This window comes from Rattus norvegicus, chromosome 1 (genome assembly GCF_021556685.1).
Source record: "Rattus norvegicus strain SHRSP/BbbUtx chromosome 1, alternate assembly SHRSP_T2T, whole genome shotgun sequence".
Classification (NCBI taxonomy): domain Eukaryota; kingdom Metazoa; phylum Chordata; class Mammalia; order Rodentia; family Muridae; genus Rattus; species Rattus norvegicus.
This window is the reverse complement of record NC_141534.1, coordinates 226415001-226440612: the sequence shown is the minus strand read 5'-3', so window position 1 is coordinate 226440612 and position 25612 is coordinate 226415001. Positions and strand designations below refer to the sequence as shown.

The 25612-nt window shown below is 45.5% G+C and overlaps 1 protein-coding gene and 1 long non-coding RNA gene across 2 annotated transcripts in view; one reads left to right on the top strand and one right to left on the bottom strand.

The window, feature by feature from the left end:
* Gna14 (G protein subunit alpha 14) overlaps positions 1–25244 on the bottom strand; it is a 182411-nt gene extending 157167 nt beyond the window's left edge. Inside the window, exon 1 of the mRNA NM_001013151.2 lies at positions 23610–25244. Coding sequence (NP_001013169.1) covers positions 23610–23733 — 124 coding nt within the window. The 5' untranslated portion in view covers positions 23734–25244. The remainder of the gene's footprint in view (positions 1–23609) is intronic.
* Positions 9062–17542, top strand: LOC147997068 (uncharacterized). Its single transcript, XR_015653052.1, has 2 exons — positions 9062–10185; positions 17341–17542. It is a non-coding gene; the product is annotated as an uncharacterized LOC147997068 (long non-coding RNA).
* Positions 25245–25612: the final 368 nt, after the last annotated feature.

Genomic DNA, 25612 nt, shown 5'->3' with positions numbered 1-25612 from the left:
GGATCTGATCTCCTTTTTTGCAAGCAAAATACTCATACACATAAAAATAAACAAATCTAAAAGAGAAAATATTTAAACTGCCCCAAAATTGAAAACGCCTTTAACAATGACACGGTGCCACAAGTGAGTGAGCCACACCTGATGTCACAGATTGGAATTGCCTTCAGACATTGTATATGAAGTAAATATGAGCCATAAATGTCCTTCATGTCAGGACGTGACACCAGGTTACGGTACCACATGTATGCAAATATTTCCAAATCTGGAAAAAGCCCAAGATCTAAACAATTTCTGCTCTGGAGCATTTTGGAGAAAAGGATGATACGCTACCTGTATAGACAAGCATTTCAAACATTACCTTGTGTCTTGCATATCTTGAATTTGAGATCTAATTTTGTTTTCCTTTTAAAGTTAACGGCCTGGCATGACAGCACACCTCTGTAATTCTCAAGTCTGAGAACATCCAGGGCTATGGGTATATAGTTTGACGCTGCCTGCAAGAGTAAAGTTAAATTATAGTGTCATCAGAAGACTTCGAAATGGTGGTCCTAAGAGAGCTGAAGAAACTTAGATTCTTCAGCAGAAATCAGGAAGTGAAAAGACACTCCGCCATGGTGAATGGACGTGGTGATTAGCACTGAGGTAAACACTGGTAGAAAGTAGGATGAAGAAACACGGGATGCTTTGGGATTTAAAAATCTGCCTGAGACACAGTCAGAATACAGCAAATACATAGGCGAATGCCAGCAGCAAACCACTGAACTGAGAACGTGGTCCCCGTTGAAGGAATCAGAGAAAGGACTGGAAGAGCTTGAAGGGGCTTGAGACCCCATATGAACAACAATGCCAAGCAACCAGAGCTTCCAGGGACTAAGCCACTACCCAAAAACTATACATGGACTGACCCTGGACTCTGACCTCATAGGTAGCAATGAATAGCCTAGTAAGAGCACCAGTGGAAGGGGAAGCCCTTGGTCCTGCCAAGACTGAACCCCCAGTGAACGTGATTGTTGGGGGGAGGGTGGTAATGGGGGAAGGATGGGGAGGGGAACACCGAAAGAGAAGGGGAGGGGGAAGGGTTAAGGGGATGTTGGCCTGGAAATTGGGAAGGGGAATAACAATCAAAATGTAAATAAGAAATACTCAATAATAAAGATGGGGGGAAAAAAACAGAAAAGGAAAAAAAAACCTGTCTGGGCTTAAATCCTAACTTGTAGGTCACAGTTCAAGTCTCTCTCTGGTTGACTGAATTTTGCAAGCCCCAAAGAGGCTAAGGAACAGTAGGGTCTACAGGCATCGCTTTCGGTGCTTAGATTTTCAGTTTCAAAAAACATTTTTATTTCTTATTAAAATTAACATTTTAAAAATATTGGGGGTACAGAAGTCCTTAAAATGTGTATCTTTTTTTCTTTTTTATTTATTTATTTTATTTTATTTTATTTTATTTTTTGGAGCTGGGGAGCAAACCCAGGGCCTTGCGCTTGCTAGGCAAGCACTTTACCACTGAGCTAAATCCCCAACCCCATGTGTAAGTTTCTGAAATGCTTAAATGAAACAACTAAATTTAACAAATGCCCTACACTAGTTACTTAATAACTAATGACTAATGCAGTGAAATGGTATTAATTATATTATAAGCAGATTGAAAACTGATCAAAGAATTAGTGAAATCCACAGTTATTGATTTTTAAAGAATTCTAAATGTTAAAGAAAATTAGTTATTTAAGGAGAACTTGATTTTTAATATGTTTCCATTTTAAAATCAATTAAACCAAGTAGTTATAAGTCTTTCTTTGTTCCTAGGAAACTCTTTCAAACCCTTCTAAACTGTGCTGCAGAAAACCAGCAAACGCATGGTAATGCGGAAGATGGGCGAATAGAGGCCCACAGCTAATAGCATTACCCTAATTCCCTGGTCTGTGTTAGATGTGGGTTTTCTGTCTTAGAACGTGTGGTGATTTGGAACGAATACCTGGGTATAGTATTGAGTATTGAGAATCTAAGAGGACAGCTGAATGAACAGTAGTTTAGGAACGCTCTCAGGCAAGTTGCTATTACAGAAGCCCCAGACCTTCATGGGTTCTGGGCTAATAGAACTAGGTCAGTTCATGGTTATCAGGAACATGGGCCTTTGCACGCACTGCCTTCTCATTCCCCATTCTACTTCGTCATGGTGAAGACAGCCGCTGTGGCTCTTGGTACTAGGATCATATCCTTCCCCTGACTCAGAAATTGCCTACATTGATTCCACTGGTATCCCAGTGTCTGTAACTTAGCTACACCACTACCTCAAGGGAAGGACCACATCCCTCAAGGAAGGCTGTGGAATGTAGTCTTTAACTACACGAGCCTAGATGAAAATCTCAGAATTGAAGGAGGAAGTGGTGAATATCTATCAGTGTGACATCTGCTCTCCCTAGGCCACTCTTTTTTTTTTTTTTTTTTTTTTTGGTTTTTTTTTTTTTTTTTTCGGAGCTGGGGACCGAACCCAGGGCCTTGCGCTTCCTAGGCAAGCGCTCTACCACTGAGCTAAATCCCCAACCCCTCCCTAGGCCACTCTTAAGGCTAAAAAGAAAGATCACATTCAGAGTGTTCACATTCCTCTGTCAAGGGATGCGATCACCCAGGCGACACGGCGCAGGCAGTAAATGCTTCCTTTGGAATATAGTTTGTCTTGCAGCGTCAGAGCATAAGGCAGTTTTCATTCACATAAACGGAGCATTAGTCACGAATTTATGTTTCTTCTAGTAACATAGATGCTGCCTTAACTCAACATGCCTTCTCTGGTTTTTTAAGTCAAAATGTCCTTTCTTTTATGCAATACTAGAAATGTCAAATGATAACATATTGATAAATTTTGAAATTATTTATGGAGTCCAGCCACTATACAAAGCAATGAAGTCTGCTGGTAATGAAAAGCCCCTTCGCCTATAGAAGTTTGAACATAGCAGAAAGGTGGATAGTGAATAGAGCCTGCACTAGATTGCTTTTGCTTTTTAAAATTATATGTGTGCGTGGGGGGTGGGGGGGTGGGGAATGGGGTATGTGCATGTGAATGCAGGTGCCTGTAGAGCCCACTAGAGGGCATCAGGTCCCCTAAAGCTTAAATTACAGGCAGTTGCGAGCCACCAAATATGTGGGCTGGGAACCAAACTCAAATTCTTTGAAAAGCATTCTATTTTTCTTCCTCCATCTTTATTAACGTGAGGATTTCTTATTTACATTTCGATTGTTATTCCCTTTCCCGGTTTCTGGGCCAACATCCCCCTAGCCCCTCCCCCTCCCCTCCTATATGGGTGTTCCCCTCCCCATCCTCCCCCCATTACCGCCCTCCCCCCCAACAATCACGTTCACTGGGGGTTCAGTCTTGGCAGGACCAAGGGCTTCCCCTTCCACTGGTGATCTTACTAGAATATTCATTGCTACCTATGAGGTCAGAGTCCAGGGTCAGTCCATGTATATAGTCTTTGGGTAGTGGAGAAGCATTCTTAACCACTAAGCCATATCTCCAGCTCCCAAGAATTATTTTTAGTGTGTGTGTGTGTGTGTGTGTGTGTGTGTGTGTGTGTGTGTGTGTGTGTGATTTTTGCCTTTGTAATATAGAAGGTTCTATAATGAATCTTCTAGGAGCCTTAATTTGGACTGTGAGTCAACGGAGACTTCTAGGAGGAGGAGATAATAAGACACATTCTGAAGATGTGTGCCAGTTAACCAGACTAGTAAGAAATAGCTCTGTGGCACCACAAAAGGTGGTATGCTGAAAGAGGAGAAAGGGCTTAAAAATTCCACCAGGGCTTCTAAGGCCAAAGCTAAGTCATCCTGGGGACGATGGAGAGCCATCAGAGGGGAGATAGAAGGTTTCCAGGGCTAATTGCCATATTTTGGCCATGGGTAATAAGGAGATGAAGAAAAGAGCAATATCACACATGTCTCTAATAGGCTGCTCTGACTAGAGGCTAAAGACTGAGATCCAGCCTGGGGTGTAAATAACACAGAGAAACAAGGGGTAGAAGAAAGCAGTCTAGGACAGCAGCAAGGGGTACAATATAGAGACCAGCTACTTACATAGACTTTGTTGAGATGTTCATCCTGGGAGATAGAAACAAGACTGTGACCAAAACCAGGGCTCTGAAGTCAAACCATATGAGTTCAAACCCCAGTTTTACCACAAGCACGAGCTTGATCCCAGGGCCTCAGTTTTCTCATCTGTGAAATGGATAGAATTACAGCAGTAGTGTCTCAACGATGCATGAGGAGGAATAGAAGGTGTCACTCATTCATGATGCCTAGCATAATGACCACATAAACCTTACTGTGTTATCAGTTGGGCTGCATTGTCAGTGCTACAGAAAGCAATAGATTCTGCTATGAATACATTATTTCAGACTAGAGCAACAGAAGACTTAACTCAATTCCTCAACTACAATTCTAGTTACATATCAAAGTCTTACCATATACAGTTACCAGGGAAAAATATCTATGGAAACACAGAATATACATTTCCCAAATCTCATCTTATTCCTAAGGACTTGGGCTCAATTAAGCATAAATAAATATCCCAAACAAGCAATTATAAAGATATTAGACACATAAAAAATCTCTTCAATTTTCTGATTGTTCTATCTTTAAGGTCTAGCTCAGGTCATTTCAGACCACAGAAATCTCCAGCTTCTGGAAGGAATTCTTCACATCACTCAGGATGTGTTTCATACAAACCAGTTTAGAAAAATAAATATATATACACAAATATATTACATATATACATACATGTGCATACATTTGTATATACTACATATATGTACACGCTACATATATACACATAATATGTATAGTGCATGCATGTATGTATACATAATATTATATAGTATATATTATTATTTAAATATAGACACACACATATATATGTATATATATACACACACACATACATACACACATACACAACACACACACCAGTGTTTAAGCTCAGCACCAATGGAGAACTGGGGCTCAGGGATCAGCATTGTCCTACATGTAGAGTTCAAAGTCTCATGTGCAGCTTTTCCTAGACTCCTCCATAGTTGTCTAGATACTGAAGAGCGGTATGTATTGTAATGTGCACACGTGGTTTCTGCTATTGTAGAGTCTTCTTTGCACGCCAAACTATTGCACACAGCAACTCTTTCAGGTCCTATGTAATAAGATCACTGGAAATAGATCCCAGCAGGCTGATGGCATGATACAATGACCTATTTTCTAATCTAATTTTAGCACCAATGAGGATCTAATCAAGTCAAATCGTACGTCAATAACCAGAGCTGTTCACTGTTTTTATATTTGTATTATCTGGTTAGAGATAACCAAAAAGGGAAAGAAAAGGAATTCATCTTGTGCTTCATCTATTCTAAACACCACTTTTGAGTTCGAGGTGCCTGTGCACTTATGTGTCCTTACCTAGGACACTGTTTGTCGTTCTGAAAGGCTCGTCTCAAGCAAGAACATGACTTAGAATCAATGCTGTCACGGAAACCAAGAAATTCAGCGTGAAGACGGAGACCTCAGTGAAGGAAGGGTAGAAACAGGGCTACTCACTTGGGCTTTTATTCTAACTCACTAGTGGCCTCCTAGCCCTTTGTTACCTCCTCACTCCTCCAGGTCCTCCCTACCAAACAACGGGAAGGAGTTCTGCAGGCTGTATTAAGAACTAAGATTTGGGGTTTTTAGGAAAAATAGAAACATGAATGCTACAGAATTGTGAGCATCTAGGTGGTTAGTGTCTGTGCTGTTCTGTGTATGCAGCCCTACTTGGGCAGTCTGAGGGGTGCTGACTCACTACTGTAAAGATTAGATAATGCTTCTGCATTTTCATCTTTGTTTATCTGATTTTGACTGGAAGTACAATTAGCTTACATTCCCAATTCCACAGTCATAGGAAACAAATTCAAAAGCCCAATAGGTGAGTTCCTCTAGGTCTTATGCATAGCAGGCTTCAGGGAACACCATTGTTGAAGCCTCTGAGTCATATGATGGTGATCAACATGGCAATGCAGAAGAGGCCTTTCAAGTAAACAAATCTTACCTTCTTGCACTCACCGAATATTATACAAAATATGACAAGTTACCAGTCACTATATTTTGAGAAAAACATGATTACATGGGAAGAAATAACCAACTAATATTCAATGTAAGTGGGTTTTCAAAGAGAAGACAGATGATAGATAACTGTTTGATGATTGATAGTGATAAAAAGATGATAGATAGATAGATAGATAGATAGATAGATAGATAGATAGATAGATAGATAGAGATAGATGATAGAGCGATCAATCATTCTAGAATGTTTCCTTGGCATCACTAACTCATTCTAGGAAAAAAACTATTTAATGTCTATAAGCTTCAAAAGCCATTGTAGATAATGAGATTATAGCTTTGGGGGCATATTTCGAAATGCCAGGACCCACACAACTATGAGTGCCTCCATGAAACAAAGATAAAAACATACGCATATGCTTGCTCTCTTTTTTTGGTCATTGCCTGGTAGCTGGAAAAATATAAAAAGAAATATGCTTCCATATATTCCTATCTCATGGAACTTAGTGGCACTGACACAGTCGCAATTTGGGAGGTAGAATTTAGAGGATGGTGAGTTTGAGGACAGCCTAGATGACATAGTAAGGTCTCTGCCTCAGAAAATGAAACATAATGAAATGTCCCTCTCCGATTATGAGGCCCCTTTACCAAGAGGGTGAAGGGCAGAATGCTTCAACTTCAAGATCATTGATCCCTCGGGCAGATCAATCCCTGGTGCTTCTGGGATGTCTATAGAAATATTGACCTTGGAGCTCCAGTGACCAACAGAGGCTGGTCAACTCGCAAGATCCAGGCTGAGGATTTAAAATAAGCTTGAGCAAGTGTTGGGATGACTCAGAGGGCTTATCAATATGTGGGGGGCTGGCTTCAGTCCTCAAGTTGATTCAAAGAGACACAACGCAGACTGCGAGGTGGCACTTCCACCAAGGACTGAGAAGGCGCTGATGCTGGCACAGCAGTCCTGGCAAGTCACAAGAACTGCTCACTGGTAGAAAACATGTCGACAGAACTGGGGAGATTTATGAGGTCACATTTCACCTTACAGGTGAAGGATGGCTCTAGGTTCAGAGAAAATGTCTTACTTGTGGTCCTAAACCAGTACTCGGTCTCTTTTCCTGGACACAACATCAATTTAAGTCTCTGGAGCTTAAGCCAGTCATGATTCATCTCATAGTTCTGTACCCCAGGAGACGCATAGCAATGTCTCTCAGTCACAGTCAGGCTAGCTGTGTAACATTGGCTGTAAGTGTTTATAATGGAGCTAAAAAGTTCCTGTCATCGATGCCTGTCCTACTTTATCTATTTGAGATAAGTTTAGATCCATAAATACTACTGCTGTCCACAACAGTCAGTGCAGTGGCATACGGTACAGGTTCACGGCGAGAAGCCACAGGGTGTACTCTACAGCCTACTGTGGAGCAAGCTAGCCCGTGCCATTTTGATAAATGCCTAAGGATGCTTCTCAGAACGTTCACCCCCATTGGGTAATTGGTGGTTGCATTCCCAGTGGACCTCGAGTCACTTTTCTCTGTGAGGGGAACACCAGCAGCAGAAACAACAAACTGTTGGCCCTCTTGCTCCAGCGGGCAGCAGGATGCAAACCAGAGAGGCCATGGGTTCACTACACATTTAAATGCTCCCAGAGCCCCAAGTTCTTCAGGAAAACAAAACAAAACAGTTTCCGTTAAGAAGAACAGGGGTCATGAACTAGGATTCCTGGCGCTAATCCTCAATTTCTAGCCTTCTCATTTCCCAGTCCTCTTCCCTGTTAATTGCCTCTCCCTGCCAAATTCCAAGAATACTGCTTAGTCCCCTTTGTATTGATCCCTTTTGTAATGGACTCCTTAAGCACAAGGAACAGGCTGGAAGGGAGATGGTAACAGGGAAGTCTGTCTCCTCTGGACCCTGAAACTTCTGGTTGTCTATAGCTGAATGTATGTCAACTTAACCTCACTCCCCCAAAAACATCTGAGCAGGTTATGTATATGTGTATATGATATATATGATGTATATGATGTATATGTTGTAAATGCATATGTATATACATATATATATATATGGAAAAAAAGGCATAAGAAATGCCAGTACTCTCCCTCAATACGTTTCTTAACCTGACTTTTTGTGTATATTGAAACCTGCTTGTCTAACCCATCAATAAAGTTGTTTCTGCCTCGCTGTGATTAGCAGTAAGTGCTGGCAGGGACCATGCACATTGGAAGAGCCTCTTGCGTTCACATTCCACTGCTATTCATTGATACCTTTTAATTTTCCTTTTTAAAAAATGTATTTAGGAAAAAAACCACTAAAAATAAGACCAATTTATTAGATTCGTGTTCTAGTTTTATTACTAAGCCACAAAATTCTTAACAGTTTTGAAGATTTGATTTTTCTGTTTGTAAAAATGGGGTGTCTCTGGGTTTCTGTTGTTGTGATAAACATCATGACCAAAAGCAACTTGGGGAGGAAAGGGAGGTTGATCTTATGGTTCCCGGTAATAGTATATCAGCCAGTGAAGTCAGAGTAGGGACTCAAGCAGGGCAGGAACCTATAGACAGGAGCTGATGTGGAAGCCGCAGAGGAGTGCAGCTTCCTGTCTTGCTCTCATGGCTTGCTTAGTCTGTTTTTTCCTGCAATCCAAGACCACTTGCCCAAGGATGGCACTGAACAGTAATCTGGGCCCTCCCACGTTGGTCATTAATAAGAACAGTGCCTCATAGACTTGCCTACAGACCGATCTTAATGGAGGCATTTTCTCAATTAAGATTCCCTCTTCCTAGATATGTCTAGGTTTGTGTCAAGTTGACAAAAACCAGCCAGCACACTAGGCATATTAACAAGAAGTCCTTGAAAAATATTTGATACGTTATAGTCAATGTACAGGTTCTGATGTGCAGAGCATTGTTCCAGCTTGTCTGTGTTCGTGTGGTGCCAGTCAGGAAGGAGTCAGAGGCTGGACTGCACAGCCCCGCTCTCAGTAATCTCGTTAGCGGGTGGAGGAACTGCAGGTCTGTTTCAAGATGGACGCTACAATGCAAGCAAACTGGATAATGGAGTCGAGCAACTAGGAGCTGAAGCTGCAAAAGCTGCTGACAAGGATCGGCCCTGCCTGGGGATGAACTCTGAGCAGAGATGTGAAGATGAAAAAGATACAGTCAAGACAGGAGAGTGGGAGTGGGAAGTGGAGAGGAATGTTCCGGGCAGAAGAAGAAGCAAGCTCAGAGAGTCAGAGGCAAACAGCAACAAAACCTGGGCTGCTTTAAACACCAGAAAGTAGGTGAACCTTGGCCTGAGGAGGGTGAGCCAGAGTAAGAAAAATCCATGCTATTTGCATTCGGAGAGGCTTTGGGAACTTACTCTAAGACTTTGGATTGCATCGGTGTGATAGGATCTCAGTTTCCAATGGAACCGTGAAAGGCAGCTATGGACAACAGGAGACATGAGACAGAGATCCAAGAGGGCTGTCACAGTCGGCCTGGGCCACAGCCTCAGAAGTTTAGGGAAGACTTGAGTGCCAGAGACAGGGCTGGCAATGGCTTGTGGGAGCTCCCTGGGATAACAGGATGCATGTGTGACATGTTTATATCCCCATAAAATAAACACGCAGTAAAAAAGAAACGCCAGAAATGATTGCAGCACTGTTAACTATGTCTTCAGATTTGAAGACATCTGCTTCCTTTCCGTCCTATGCTTCCGTTGTCTGAAGGTTTCTATCAGATTTTTTCCTTTCGGTTTGTGTTTCCCAACCCACTTAGACGTCCTTCTTCCTTCATGAAAGTCTCACACCTTTGCTTTGGACCTTTGTGATTTGGGGCATCTAAGCACCGGTTATTGGTGGGAGGAGAACTCCAAAAAAAGACAGACCACACCCCAGGCCTCCTTGTATGGTAGACTAGCACATGGGTTATTCAACCAGCACTGTAAGCTTCATTTTGTTTAGTTGGAGACAAGGTCACACGGTGTAGCTGTGGCCTGGAATTCAGTATGTTAACAGGTTTGGGCTGGAACTCACAGAGATCTGCCTGTATCTGCCTTTCAAGTGCTCGGACTAACGGCATGTGCCATCACCCCTGGCTGGCGAACCAGCGCTGGAAGAAAACAGCACGGACTTTGTACCAGGTGACGAACTTCACAAACAGAGTGACTCACTCTGCTGAATTATTCATAAGATCATCCACTCTGTGTGTTTGCTACTCTCAGTTAATGGATGAGGAAATTAGATTAATTCAAGGATGCTATAGCAGATAGAACCTAGATGTTAAGCTCAAGCAAGGCTGGCATCAAAAACATGCCCTAATCATCAAGGACAGCCCCAGCCACCTAGTGGTTGGGTCCAATCAGATGGCCTATAGTTTTGAAAAAACGATACAGTGACACAAGGCTGCAGCAACCACCACAGGGATGTACAGAGCTGCTGGGAAGCCTAAGTGTCCCCTGCAGCACTAGCAGCAGCTACAGGTCTTGTGTAGAGTCACCCGGCTGTTGGTGGCAGGATGGGTTGATGCCAGGGCTCTCTGCGTCAAGGCTTTCTTGGAGCCTGTCATTTTGCTGAGTCTCCTGTCCAATTTGCATCAACTTCCAGTTTTCTACTTTCCTCTCAGTAGATTATTCTGCTGAAATGACCTGCAACCAAGAACCCTGGCCAGCACTGTTAATTTACACGTCAGCGGGCAGCCAGTCACCATCATGAAAGCCAGGGTTCCAGCAGCAGCCGTGGCATCTTCTGTCCTCAGAGTCCTCAGGTTCCCACCGCAGGCTTCTTTGCTCTGACAGTGTGCACAGTCAAGACTACCTGACTCATAGGAACCCCTGCCTCAGAGCGTGACTATTAGTGACCACCATGTCTGGAGTGACTATCCCCTGGCCAGGATTGATGGTTCCAGAGAGAACCTTATCAGAGGTGCACCCCTCCCACAGAGGAAGGAAGTCAAGCCAGAGTACTCTGTCACTCTGGAAGGATGGTGGTGGCTGAGAAAGGTCATCTACACCAATCATCCTGGCTAGTGACGCTTTGCCAATCTTCATTTTTCAAATCTGGGTTTAATTCTGTGAGGCTGAATTCCACCCTCATCTTCAGACCTCCGTACGTTTGCCACAGGGATCCTATAACCCCTTCTCCCTGCTTGTCCCTCCTGCTGCATGTCACGAAGGGGAATTTGTACAATAGTGTTTGTGTTTCTTTTGGGTTTTATTTTTGTGATTGAGGAGATATCATGGATACAGATTAAAGCAAACTATTATGTAGCTTAGACAGCATCTTTCAAAATTGGTGTGTGTGTGCACTCCCTTGCATGGTGTGTGTGTGTGTGTGTGTGTGTGCTTGCATGGTGTGTGTGTGTGTGTGTGTGCGTGGGTGTGTGCGTGTGCATGTGTATGTGTGCATGCTTGTGTGTGTGTGTGTGCTTGCATTGGTGTGTGTGCACATGCTTGCATGGTGTGTGTGTGTGTGTGTGTGTGTATACCCACTTGCATGGTGTGTGTGGTGTGTGTGTGTATGTGTGTGTGTGTACACCCACTTGCATGGTGTGTGTGGTGTGTGTGTGTGTGTGTGCACCCACTTGCATGGTGTGTGTGGTGTGTGTGTGTGCGTGTGTGTGTGTGTGCTTGCATGGTGTGTGTGTGTAGTGTGTGTGTGTGTGCTTGCATGGTGTGTATGTGTGTAGTGTGTGTGTGCACCCACTTGCATGGTGTGTGTGGTGTGTGTGTGCATGTGTGTGTGTGTGTGTGCTTGCATGGTGTGTGTATGTGTGTGTGTGTGCTTGCATGGTGTATGGTTGTGTGTGTGTGTGCTTGCATGGTGTGTGTGTGTGTGTGTGCTTGCATGGTGTGTGTGTGTGTATGTGTGTGTGTGCTTGCATGGTGTGTGTGGTGTGTGTGTGTGTGTGCTTGCATGGTGTGTGTGGTGTGTGTGTGTGGTGTGCGTGTAGTGTGTGTGTGTGTGTGTGTGTGTATGTGTGTGTGCCCGCTTGCTTGCATGGTGTGAGTGTGGCATGTTGCACAGTGTGGTGCACACAAGGAGATCAGAGGAGAACAGCAGCCGTCAGCTCTCACCTTGTGTTGTTTGACAGAGTCCCTTGTTCACAGCTATCAGGCTATGTGGCTTCCAGGCTTTTACAATTTCTCCTGCCTCTTGCATACTGTGGAGCGCTGGAATTACAGACACAGCACGGCCACACCGCCTGCCTTTACTTGTATTCTGGGGATTCAAACTCAGGAGGTCATGTTTGCGCGCCAAGTGCTTCTCCCATCCCACTGAGCCCTTCCCTCGCCAGGAAAGTCTATGTTAAGGTAGTGGGAGCATTGAGACTCAGAGCATTATTTTGTTGCCTTTCTCCAAACCTCACTGATAGCCCTTCCTCTTCTGTATCTGCTCACAGTTAAGACTCATTGCAGCCTCAAAGCTTTCGTCTTCTAGTGACATGATTTAAAAACTTAACTCTTCAAGACTTTGGTATTGGGGATTGATAGACAGAAGTATTTGGTAATCGTTGTTTCAAATCTTGAAGCATGTTAAAAGGAAGGGGAGGCTCTTCACTATTAGTGATCAAAGTCCTTGCAGAAGTGGCTATTGACAAAGTGGATACAAGTTGATCCTGGCACATATCACTGTGGCAAGAAGGTAGCATGTCATGACGCCACAGGGGCCAGCTCGGAAGGGATCTCATTGCACAAATCTTGTACACTTTGAGAACTGAATTAGCCCCCACTGTAATAAATAAGTGAAGGAAGGAAGACAGAAACAAAGGGGGGCAAAGGGAAGGCTCTTCAGGAGCATGTCAGGTGCCAAGATGTTTTCACAGCCATCGCATAATACAATTAACCAGCCACAAATAAAAAACTAGTAGTAAATTGAGGAGAATATTCTGGTATATGGGAATGCAGCTCAGGGACAGAAAATGTACCTAACACACACAAGGCCTGGGAGGGAGAGGTTACAAAGAAGGTTTGAGAAGGAACAGTGTGGTTCAAAGGGACAGGACAAGCAGCATCTTGACTAGCTAATCAAAGTTGAAGTCATCATTGAGAAGCAGATGGCCACCATTTACCTCAGGTGTAAGTCCCTTTGAAAGACACAACACTTATGTGGCATTACAGCCAAGAATGACTATAGTCATAAAATAATCAAAGTTTAAATGCTTGGTTTGAAGAGGAGAGAGAGAGATGTGTTCATAAGAGCCTATGAAATGTTCCAGTTAAAGAAACAAAGAGGCATGAGATTCAAACTTGATCTCTCTACTGACACTGAACCCTGGCTTGGGAGGAGGCAGTGCCACCTGGTACATTCTTGGGCTGATTGACAAATCTAGGATATAAGAAACAGGCTGGACACAACTATCCTACCATGGTTAAACTCACCAAAGGCTCACAAATGAACTGTGCTCATGTCAGATCTTGTCCTGTGTTAGGAACACTTCATGGATACAGTTAGAAGAAAAGGCTCCAGTGCATGTAACACACTCTCTGGAGAAAACACACAGATGAGAGCAAAAAGAGGCACAAGTAGTTTGTAAATTCTGTGTGTCCATGAGAATGTGTGTGCGTGTGTGTGTCTATGTGTGTTTGTGTTTTTAATGTGTGTTTGTGGTATGTGTGTGAATGTGTGTATGTTTATTGTGTGTATGTGGTGAGTGTATGTATAAGTGTTTGTGTGAGTGTGGTTTGTGAGTGTATTATGTGTGTGTGGCATGTATGTGTGAGTGTGTGTGTTTATAGTGTGTGTGTGTGTATTTGAAGTATTAGTGTGTGAGTGTGCAACTCTGTTTTTGTGGTATGTATGAGTATGTGTGTGAATGTGTGTGTTTGTGGTGTATGTATATGTATGTTTGTGTGTGTGATATGTGTTTTGGTATTGTGTGACTGTGTGTGTGTGTTTATGGTGTGCCTGTGGTATGTATACGAATGTATGTATGTGTGTTTGCATGTATGTGATATGTATGTGTGAGTGTGCTGATGGTGTGTGAGTGTGTGTTTGTGGTATGTGTGGTTTGTAGTGTGTGTGAGTATGTGCATATGTGTATGTGTGTAGTGTGTGTGTTTGTGTGGTGTGGGGTATGTGTGTGTGTGTGTTGTATGTACATATGTTGGTGCAGGTGCATGCACATGCAGATACCAAAGGAATATTAAATATCTTCCTCTATCATTCTCGACTTTATTTTGAGATATGTTCTCCCAGTGAACCTGAATTTCACTGTTTCAGCTATGCTGTCGAGCCAGTGAGCTCTCAGGATCCACCTGTCTCTGTCCCACTACAATGAGGTTATAGGCACATGTAACTATGCAGGTGCTCAGGATTAGAACTTGGGTCTTCTTGCTTACACAATAAGTGTTCTTACCCACTAAGGCATCTCCTTAGACTTCTGAAATTCATAGTCTTATGTTTTTCAGACAGTTAAAGATATTCCATAGAAAAGCTTAAAACGAAGTGATTTGGGGGAGGAGAATAACCCCATTTCATTAAGGAACATGGGGGATTTATAAGGATGGTGAAATGTTCTAGATTGTGTCTATGCCTGTGTTTCTAAAATTCTCATGTTTGCCATCTGTACACTTAGAGCTGGTAGCTTTCACTACAAGTAAAGTACCTCAGAAGTGTTGCCTTGAAAAGTACAGAGGGAAAAGTCAAAAGGCTATCCTGGACAGACAGACAAAAAGAAAATGGGTATCTGCCCTTGCCTCTTGAGAAATTTCCAGAGTCTTCAGCATTATGGATGGAGCAGGGGTCATCTATCTGGTAGTTGGGGGTCATTCATTGCAGCCACAGAGAAAGCTATACAGTGTTTCAAAGTATATTTTGCCCAAAAGGTATTAATCATCTTTATATTAAGATCTATTTTATAGTAAGACCTAAACCACAAAAACTCAATGAGATCCTGCCCAAGGGGTCATGTATATTATCCCAGACCCTGAGAACATCAGTCACTGCCCTCACTACCCGTTTTTAGCAGGAGTTTGTAATCATCTCTCCCTGGTGTGGACCATGCAGGCCCTAGCTTGTGAACAGTCTGTCACTACCATCTCATGGTCCCTGCTTTATAAAGCCCCTCTAACGTGACCACTGCTCTTCCCCTCTCACCCTGTGCTGCCATGTCGGGGTTTCTATTAAGCTTTTGTGACAATCTTTCCGTCCATCCCATTCCTTGAGAAACCGGAGCTCAACTGAGACCGGGCCTAGCATTCTGGAGAAGGGGTGACTAAACTAAGATGAGGAGATGAGAAAATGCTATCAAGCTTCTTTTTCAGGAAATTCTGTCACCTCTACAAAGAAAGAACCTTGCAGCATTACTCCTAGGACTGTCCTACCAAGAGACGCCACAATTAGTTTTAGAGAGAGATTTTGTTTTGCCTGATCCAATAATGCCTGTTTGGGCCCAGACTTTTATTATTTATTATAACTAGGGAAAGTGAGCAAATTCAATTTATAGTCTAGGAAACCCCTGAAAGAAACACAAAGCAAAATATCCCTAGTAAATGTTAAAACGCTACTTGGTAAAATTTAAACAAATCACTACGCAGCCAGAGATTGGTCAGCTAAAATGCGTGATACCTCCTTGGTGCCTGAAAATTTCCAAAAAGAAAAAAAAATGGGTCAACAAGAGTTCAAGGCACACAATGTGTCAGGCAGAGATTAAAGGATCATGTTCACAGGCAAGAAATGGTAGAGCCAGTGTTTAGAAGCGGAAGTCTAAAAAATGAAACCATTTTTGATTCCCACACTGTTACTGCGGCAGAACAGAAAAACAGAGAGAGTTAAGGGGACATGGGAGGGAAAGAAGCTTCTTATTCTGTAGTCTAGTTTGTATTCCTGCCATCAGTTATTCAAGGTCATCAACGCAACTGATAACATCAGTTTCCTATAGAGACAGTGCTGGTTTTTCTAATGACATCTCAGACAAGGATTTTACTACTTGGATTTGGGACCAGAGTGTTCAAGTCCAGGTCCCACATGTTAGCTTTATCAGCACTCACCCCTCATACCCAAACCCAAACAATGGGCCTTGCAAAACTACCCCATTATCAACAAGAATTTATTTTTAATTTATAAATGTAATTTAATTTAATCTTAAGACAGGGTCCCTGTGGCCCTTCCAGCATCCAGCTTACTACAGAACTTCCAACCTTGATTCTTCTGCCTCCAGTTTCCTTGTGGGACTACAGCTGTGAGCCTCCATTCCCCCAGCTAGATAGATTTATTTCTCTTAAGATAAGAGAAATAAATAAACCAACCCACATTTACCTACTTCAGTTTTAAACTTGGCTTAAACCTGGTTGTACGTTGAGTCTTTTTCTTAAGACCTGTTGTGACGATTCATGTCAATGTGATGTTTAATGTCAATTTGACAGGACCCGGGACATCTTTGGGCAGTTATTTAGGTTAGGTTGGTCTCTGTGGAGTTGACTAGGTCAATGAGAGAAGACCCACACTAAGGAGAGTGGCCCCATTGTCATGCTTAGGTCTTAGAGACTAGATACAAAGAATGAGGCTGACTGAGCACAGCCAATCATCACTCTGGTGCTTGACTGTGGATGCAATGTGACCAGCTGCCTCAAGCTCCTGCCACCAGGACTTTCACCACAATGGAACTGTGGGACAAAAATAAACCCATCCTTCCTTAAGTTGCTCTTTCCAGATGATTTCATCATAGCAAGAAGAATAAGTCAGTATTACATCTTCCTCCTTCCGAACTTCGATCTGAACCATGTATTAGCCCATGTCTCTAATAAACCCACTAACTTAGCTTCACTCTGACTTGTCCTGACGTACTTTCCCATGCTGTAGTCAAGGACAGCTTTACCTGAGTGAAGAGCACCAAGAAAGGAATTCACAGGCAACGACCCCTGTGATTGATGCCTTCCCAACACTGTTGACATTATGGACTGAATTATACCCTCCTGACCTTTATTTCTTGAAGTCTCAACCAGCAATACTTTCAAGAATAATTGTATTTGGAGATAAGGTCTTTAAAGAGATCAATATATATATATTCCAATTTGACAGGACTAGACTCCCTGTGTGAGGAAGAGAAAATACCAGGAATGAACACTCATGGTAGAAAGGCCAAGGGAGGACACAGCAAGGCTCCTGTCTGCAAGCCAAACCCAAAGCCTAGGGATTAAACAAACCTGTCAGCACCTTGATCTGTGGACTCTGGCTTCCGACCTGGGAGAAAATCAATTCCCACTGCCTAAGCCTCCCAACCTGTAGTATTTTATCATGGTGGCCCTACCAGAAAATTGTAATCGACTTCAATACCACTTCCCTTTCCTTCCATACAGGTCCACGATGAAGCTTATGTCCAAGTTTAGTAGTCCTGGTGACTGGAAACTCATCTCAGTTAGTAAGCAACACTTCACCAAGCCTCATGGAACTGAAATCAAAGAAAGACTACAATTCCTTCATTCAACTGCTGCTGTCCAGAAGTGAAGCTCACTACACTGACAACACCACCTATCAGTGCTGGTGTTTGTTTCTTTGCTTTATTTTTTCACAAAAATGTATTGCTATGAAATTCATGTACATTCCATAAAGATTAGAAAATACAGGACAGGAAAAAAATCCCTCTATTGCTGAACTAGCTGGTTTTCTGTCAACACTGGAGAGGAGGGAACTTCTACTGAGAAAATGTCTCCATAAGGTTAGGCTATATGCAAGCCTATAGGGCATTTTCTTAATTAAGTAATTGATAGGGGAGGGCCTGCCCACTGTGGGTGATGCCATTCCTAGGCTGGTGGTCCAGGGTTTTATAAGAAAGCAGCTGAGCAAGCCATGAGTTGCAAGCCAGTAAGCAGCTCCTCTCCATGGCCTCTGCATCGGCTCATTCATCCACGTTCCTGCCACATTTGAGTTTCTGTCCTGATTTCCCTCAGGGATGAACAATGATGTAGAATTAGGTCATGGTGTCCCATCACAGCAATAATCACCCTAAGACAATCATTTATGCAAAGACATTGTCTTGGGATCTGCCTCCCATGTGTGTGCCCACATGAAGGGTACATGTTTTGTTTGGGTGAAATAGACTAATCATGTTATGCTTATAAACCCTAACCTCCTATGGGGTGTTAAAATAGAAAAAAACTCCAGTCAAGAGAATAGAATTTCCAGCCTGGATGGAGACCTGAAATTTCAGTTGGGCCAGGTAGTTCACTGGGCCAAGAAAAGCGGGTTTGATGGTTTGTCTATGCTTGGGCCAGGGAGTGGCACTATTAGGAGGTGTGGCCTTGTTGGAGTAGGTGTGTCACTGTGGGCGTGGGCTTTAAGACCCTCACCCTAACTGCCTGGCAGTCAGTCTTCTACCAGCAGCCTTCAGATGAAGATGTAGAACTCTCAGCTCTGCCTGCACCGTGTCTGCCTGGACGCTGCCATGTTCCCACCTTGATGATAATGTACTGAACCTCTGAACCTGTAAGTCAGCCCCAATTAAATGTTGTTCTTATAAGAGTAGCCTTGACCATGGTGTCTGTTCGCAGCAGTAAAACCCTAACTAAGACATCAGGTTTACCTTAAGCCATGCCAAAGAGCTAGGTGGAATTATTAGTCCTTTGATGAGATACTGTACTTCTCCTGCCCAGAATCCCTATGTAGCTTGTAAGTCAGCTCACTAAAGAAGTTCCTCAGAGAAGCATAACTTTTTCTTTTCTTTCTTTTTTTTCAAAGTCTGCTTTCCTTAAACCTTTGAGTTTCTTTCCTCAAAATGTCCCCCGTCATGTGACTTCTTGTCTGCCATGTGTCTGACCTCCGCACCAGCTGAAACAAAATTGTCTTTTCCCCTTCTTTCCTCCATTCTCCTCCCCCAGGCAGCTGAGGAGGTTTTATAGTTTATCTGCTTGGGGTTTTTTCCCCTCCCTTCCCATCCTCCCCCTCCCATCCCCTTCCCTCTTCCTCCTCCCCACTCCCTCTCTCCCTCCTCCTCTTTCCTGATCTCTCCCTCCTCCTCTCCTTTTTAAACTAATAAAGTTGTCCTTGAGCTTCTGTTTGAGCCCATTCTTAAAGAGGGGAGCCCGCTTTCCTGTGGATGGGGGGTGTCCAGCAAGGTACTTAGCATGTACCCAGTTTACGGGCTCTCTGTGACCCATGCCTGCATGCAGTAGCCAGCTGCTGGGTGCAGCTCTCTCCAGCCACTTTCTTGCCGTGATTGCTAGGCAGCCCCAGCAAGGCCTACTCAGTCTAAGTGTCCTTTGCAGGCCCAGGGATGCTGCAACTGACCTGTGGCCCCGGGCTTCCATTTCAGCTCTCAGCAAACCTGAGGCTGGCCTGTGGGCTGTTCCCCAAAGTAGGAGCCTGGAGGGAGGTCCTAGATTCCCCAGGACATGCCTCATGAGAAGTCCATGGCAGCCATTATCAGACTGTAGTCACCTGAAGATCAATCATAGAAACCCTGGCACACGGAAAAACACGGCACTGGGAAGGCCTGAAAGCAACCCCCAGGCTGTACTAGACCATGACCGCACAGACAAGCCTTGTGCACTATTCCTCACCGCACAGGAAAGCGCATCTCTAGATGGGAACCTTTCCTCCTCAGTAAGTTAGCCCTGGTATCTCAGTTGACAACCAAGGTGGCCCTTGACAAAGGGGACTTGGGACCTGTGTTCAGGCTTCTATATCTAGAATTACCCACTTCTGTTCACCAAGTGCCCTAAGATCTACAGTGTCTATTAACCTCATCTTCTCTGCCCAGGCTAAGGACCACGGATCTGCTGCCAGCAGCACCCACACCAGGAGTGACCTGTGAGGATGGAGCCTGGACATCCTTACCCCGTAGGAGGCTGGGTACCACTCTGGATACTGAATAGTCACATCAGCACCTCCCGGATGTAGGGTGGAATATGGGTCAGTGTGACTTGTGGGGCCTGAGAGTGCTGACTTCACATTTCACATCCTGAGAACAAGGTCTATCAAACTGGCTAATATTTAACGTGAGTCTATATTGCCATCCCACCAGGAAGCTGCTGGTCTGTGGCTGTTCTGTCTCAAGAAAGGGCCATTTCACAGGTTCACGGGGGTGAGTGTAAGGCACCAAAGCTAAAAGCAAGCCAAAGCCGCAAGACTGTGCACCCTAGGTAGCTGGAGGTGAGGAAAAGGGGGGCAGGGCTCTCAAGCTCCTCCATACCCAGGGCAGCAGAGTGGGCTCCCAGCTGGGGACAGTCCTCACAGGGCTGCTGAAGCAACCATGATGATGGTATTGTGTGACAGAGCTTGACCAGTTCTGGGCGTCCTGCTGTGACCAGGATCCAAAATAGAGCTAGAGAGGGGTAGTATGGTCTCAAGGATAGAGCCCTCGACAATTCTTTTTTTTTTTTTTTGTTTTGTTTTCTTTTCTTTTTTTCAGAGCTGGGAACTGAACCCAGGGCCTTGTGCTCGCTAGGCAAGCACTCTACCGCTGAGCTAAATCCCCAACCCCACCCTCGACAATTCTTAAGTGTCCCTCTGCAGACCCCTACATCAGCAACCACCCTAACTCTTCCAAGCTCAGGGTCCAAGCTGAGGGGCCCTGACATGTCTTGCAGGGAACTAGGAAAGCCAGTAGTGATTCCGATTGGGACACAAAGTCACAGAGGGTCAAGCTCCAGAGGCCTCAGTCCATAAATTACTTTGTTCCTGCCTTTCCTCAGGACTAGCAAAGATGCGACCCAGGCTCAGGACAGGATTCAAGGCTGCTGGCACCTCTATCTACAAGGGCATCCCCTGGAACTCACAGCACAGAGAGCTTTTGGCTGCTCTCCAGCTTCTGCTGCTGGGCCAGCAGGGAGCAAGCTCTGTTGGGGGTCCCTTCTTCCTCAGGGAGTTGGACTGCTATCTCTGGCCTGGGTTCATCCCTTGGAGCTCACTGACCTGAGTTTACTGGTCACCCTGTCTGCAGCCATAGCTCACGCTCACATAGAAGTTTCAGTTTCTCCTTGTGCCAAATGGCCTTTGGCTCTGCCTCTGTCTTTAGGAACACTCTTCTGGTCCAGCTCCAGCCTCTGCATCAAGGCCCTGGGAGATTTTATCTGTGCTCCGTGTGAGGACTGTCTATTTCTTTCCTACTCCAGCTGCAGAGGTCTGTGAATGATGAACTTCCAGGTACAGGACTCGGGGGCCCAAATGTAAGCTTCACCTCCCGGCTGGTGTACAAGACACATGCCACCACTTTTCCACCAGTGCTGTTAGGACTGTTTGGTTTTGTCCAATGAGAAGGAACTTCTACTAAATTCAACTGTATCCTTTATCGTCTTTATCTCCTCCTGTCAGGGAAGTGCCCTGCCAACAACCGGCTGTCAGCGGACAACTTGTGTCCCTCAGTACCGGACCTACACTTTTACAAAGCCCAGATCGGACTCTGCTGCGCTGCAGTACACTTCTGAAACACCCTTACCCCCAGCAACAGACACATACGTCATTGTGAGAGTCCATGGCTTCTGGGAACATGGTCCACACAGGATCCCAAAGTCCCATTGGTGAACTGGGGCTTTTATATCTGAGACACGTGACCGTCAAATGATCTAATCCAGACACTCCAGAAACTGGTGAAGGTCCATCGCATGTGACTTCAGACACAATAGCACACATCCTCCCCTGCTTCCCGAATCTTCTGAGTCACAGCCTCTTCCCTTTAGCTCGAGAATTGGACTACACCATAACCCTCTGAAGATGGAAAGAACCCGGGTTTTTAAGCCTGTCCGCCAAGATCTGGTAGCTCCATAGGATTTGGAAACCTACTTTGAACAGGAAAATTGTCACCATAGTGATTGATAGTCTCAGCTGGGGGAAGAGAACAGGAAGTGCTTTAAGGACTCAGGAGTGGAACAAGCGCCTGAGGGGCAGTTACCTGGACTAAAGGTGCCTTTTAAAACCAACGACGTGCGCTTAAGCATTCTTCCTCTGCTCTGTATGTCTAGGTCTGACCAGTAGGCCTATTAGCAACACACTGTGGCCTAGTTTACTACAGAATTTGCCTTTCAAGAGGCTGGCCTATGTCCAGCTCTTGGTATAGACCTAACAGTATTTCACTCAAATCTAAATATGTCAGAGCGAACTAGAGTATAGTCTGCCCTTAACAAGAGAAAGTATGCATCTGAAGACAAATGAAGGCATAGTTAAATTACCTTAGCGTTAATCAAACCACACTACTCCATGCTTGACAAGCCCAACTTGATGACAGATTGCAGGGTTCAGCTAGAGTTTCCAGGCCTATTCCAATTCTGGATGAGCAGCCCTGGCCCTAGGGGCTTCCTTCCCATCTGAGCCCCACACTCCACCCACTTTAGGGACCTCTTAGGCATAGCTGTGGACCCCAAGATACAGGCCCAAGTTCCTTTATAGCCTCAGCAAACAGCTTCCCTTTGGGCTTCCTCCCTGATCAGGTCTCTCCTCACTGGCTAAGACCCTAATAGTAAGCACAGAGTCCTTTGGCAGGGACTTTCCTCTGGCCTAGAGAAGAGTCAGAAGTATGGAATTTGGGGAGTCAGCTCTTTGAACTTGTAGGTCTGAGGAAAAAACCAAAAGATGCCCTTTAAACTCTGCAGGTGTCATTTACATAGTAGAGGGCTCCCTGGCTCTGGTGTGAAGGCAGAACAGACTAAAATCCCTCTCCAGGTCAATCTGTCTTTCCTTCAGTCTGTCTTCAAATATGACTGCTTAATTAAATAATTAAACACACGGTGAAAGAGAGGACTCCAGCCTGGAAGGATGCTGGAAACAAGTTGATATACTTCCAACTATTTGGGGGTGGGGCATGGGGTGTGAGAAAAGGGTCAGTGTCCAACAATGGATGGACTGAATGACATTCTACAGGCCAGAAGAAAAAGACCCCTGCCTTGGGGAATGACTCAGGCCTTAAACTCCTCTTTGTTTTTGTGACACTTCTGCAGAGACCTTCCTTCTAAAAGCCTGACAAAGCACTGATAGAGGTAGCGGGGGGGACATCGAAGTTAAACTAAGGTGGGCCAAGGGAGGCTTAAGCTGCTCTCTTGATGTGGGAGCTCCCTGAGGTCACCTGCAGACGGCATTGGAGTGGGAAGAGAGAATTGCAGTAGGGGCGTCACTTCCGAGGCTCACTTGCTATCGCTTTCCCCTTTTCTCAAGTTTGTCGGTTTCTAGGGTTTCCTCTACAGTGAGGACAGAGCATTCCTACGTGACCTTACATGGCAGGTAAAAAACTATGCTGCACGCTGCAAGTGGTGCCTGCAGTCAGGCCCCCAACAAGAACCGAACCTGAACTGTGAGTTAGGCATTCCCCATCACCAGCCAACAACCAGTTTGGGGGTTCCGCAGCAGCCTTCTGGGAGCCCAAGGGCAACAACCCGCAGAGACGGGGAGGGTGAGGGGGGTGAAAAACAGACAAGGGCCCAAGAGCTGAGCCCTAGCCCTGCTCTGAGATATTGGGAGTTTGCAATCGAAGGTCACCCTGGTTCCCAGGTGCGAAAAGACCCGTGCCTAAACCCGGAGGTGGTAGCACTTGTGAGCCTGGAAGGAACCTGGAAGAAACTCAAGTCACCGAGCAGGCTTGCTGGGATAGGAAGGAGTCGGGAACACCGGAGCGGTGCGCTGGTAAAACGCGGCCACTCACCCAGCAACAACAGCTTGAGCTCGCGGCGCGCGTCCTTCTTGTCGCGGCGAAGTTGCCGTTCAATCTCCGCGCTGATGCGCTGCGACTCTTTCTCCTCCGCAGACAGACAGCAGCAGCCGGCCATGGCTTACCACCCCAACAGAGCGACAGGGACCTGGAGTTTAAAGCCCGGCTGTGCGGATTATCCGCGCCAGGCGCTGGATTTGAAGAGGAAACACTTGAACAGACTATGGTATGGAGCAAGAGGCTCGGACCTCCTGGGCTAACCGCTTTCTCGAAGGTAGTTCCGAGGTCCGGCGAGTCCTGAGTGCTTGTGTGGTCCCGGATCAGGCACTCAACCCGGCGCTTGGGAGGGAGAGAAGAGCGAGTTGGGCGGTGTGAGTGGCGCTGTCTCCAGAAGATGTGCGCTCCCAGACACTGTAGCTGGGCACCCAGGTAGGCAACACAGACCGCGAATCAAAAGTTGGGGCGTCGGTGCCGCTGCAAGAGTGGTCTCTCCGCGACTGTAGGGTGTCGTAGGCTAGCAGCAGGTGTGGCGTGGCTTGCAGATAAAGGACCAGCTAGTCCCTGTCTGCAGTGTTCTGAAAATCTCAATCCTTAGACCTTCGCCGAATGGAAGGTTCCTCCAGGACTCTGGAGTGATGGCTCTAAGTGACAGGAGGAGGCGGGGCGTCTCGAACCTACAGCCTTGACGTCTACAGGAGTTGCCTGAAGACCTACCCCAAGCCTTTGGTGCCTGGGGACAAAGGAGAGCAACAAGAGGCTGGAGTGCGAGCAGTCTCACACCTCCCTCCTTGGCGGTGGCGCCCTAGTGCAGGCAGGTCCACTTGCCAAGCTTGCTGTAACCAGCAGGCACTGGCTTCCAGCCCCCTTCCCGCTGCCAGATCCGGGTTCAGACAGGTGAGGGAATTTCGCCAACTCCCAACCTCAGTGCCAGAGGAAGAGGCAGCGCACTAGCGGACCCGAGCCAGACGTCTGCAGCCCGGCCACACACCGCATGCCAGCAGCTAGGCTCAGACCTCTCTTCCCACCTGACGCTGAACTTTACCCACCAGCTTCTTTCTCCACGTCTCACACTTGGGGTTTCTAGACCCGCTCACTCCGCTTCCCGGGATGCCACAACTCAATTTGGGCTTAGCGCAATCCGTGGGTCAGCTCGAAGCTAGTGCAGATGGGCCCGCTGGCTGGGTTAGGAACTGCAGCTGCCTCCAGATCCGGGAAAGGAGCAGAGGGCTAGTTAACGCCTCCCAGCCTGTTCTATCTCCCCGCACCGGATGAGGGGGCCGGGGACTGGAGAGGTGAGGGTGGAAACCGGCTGGCTGCTTTGCATTCGATGATGGAAAAGACTTCTGCTTTGTAGAAAGAGTTGGCACCTTCCCGGCACACCTGGCCAGTTCCCTGCCCAGCCCTGCAGCCAGACTGCTGCTTCCGGACAGCTCCTGGAACTCTTGCGAGTAGATGTGGGAAATCTAAAAGCACCCTTGACAACTCAAATGGAAAGGCAAATTACCCTCGCTGATTTTGTCTGTGCAGATTTTAAGGTGCAGATAAGGGATCCTGAGGGACCATGGCAAAGAATCTTCTTTTCCTTCTATTCAAGTAGGCATATGACTTGTGCACACTTACGGAATCAGAGGCTAATGCTTCCTCTGTGAAGAGCAATTGAAGCAGGAGTGGGGCGCCGTGGTCATTATATAAGAACTTGGCAGCTAATGCTATCTGGCTGCAAAGTCTTGTTTACTTTACAGTTTAAGAAGTGCAGACCAATCAGGCTTTAAAATGTCCTGTATTTTAGTACCCTTCCAAGCATAAATTAACGACAACAGTGTCCCCTACTGGAAAATTTCTGGATTTTTTTTCTCTGCAATCTGTCACCCACTTTTTCCCTTGGATCCTACAGGTGACAAGACTGCCACCACTACTTGGCTCCTCAAACTCCACAATCACACTCTTTAGTCTCCCATAGATATTAAAACCAGTGCAAATCTGAATTCCAACTTAAC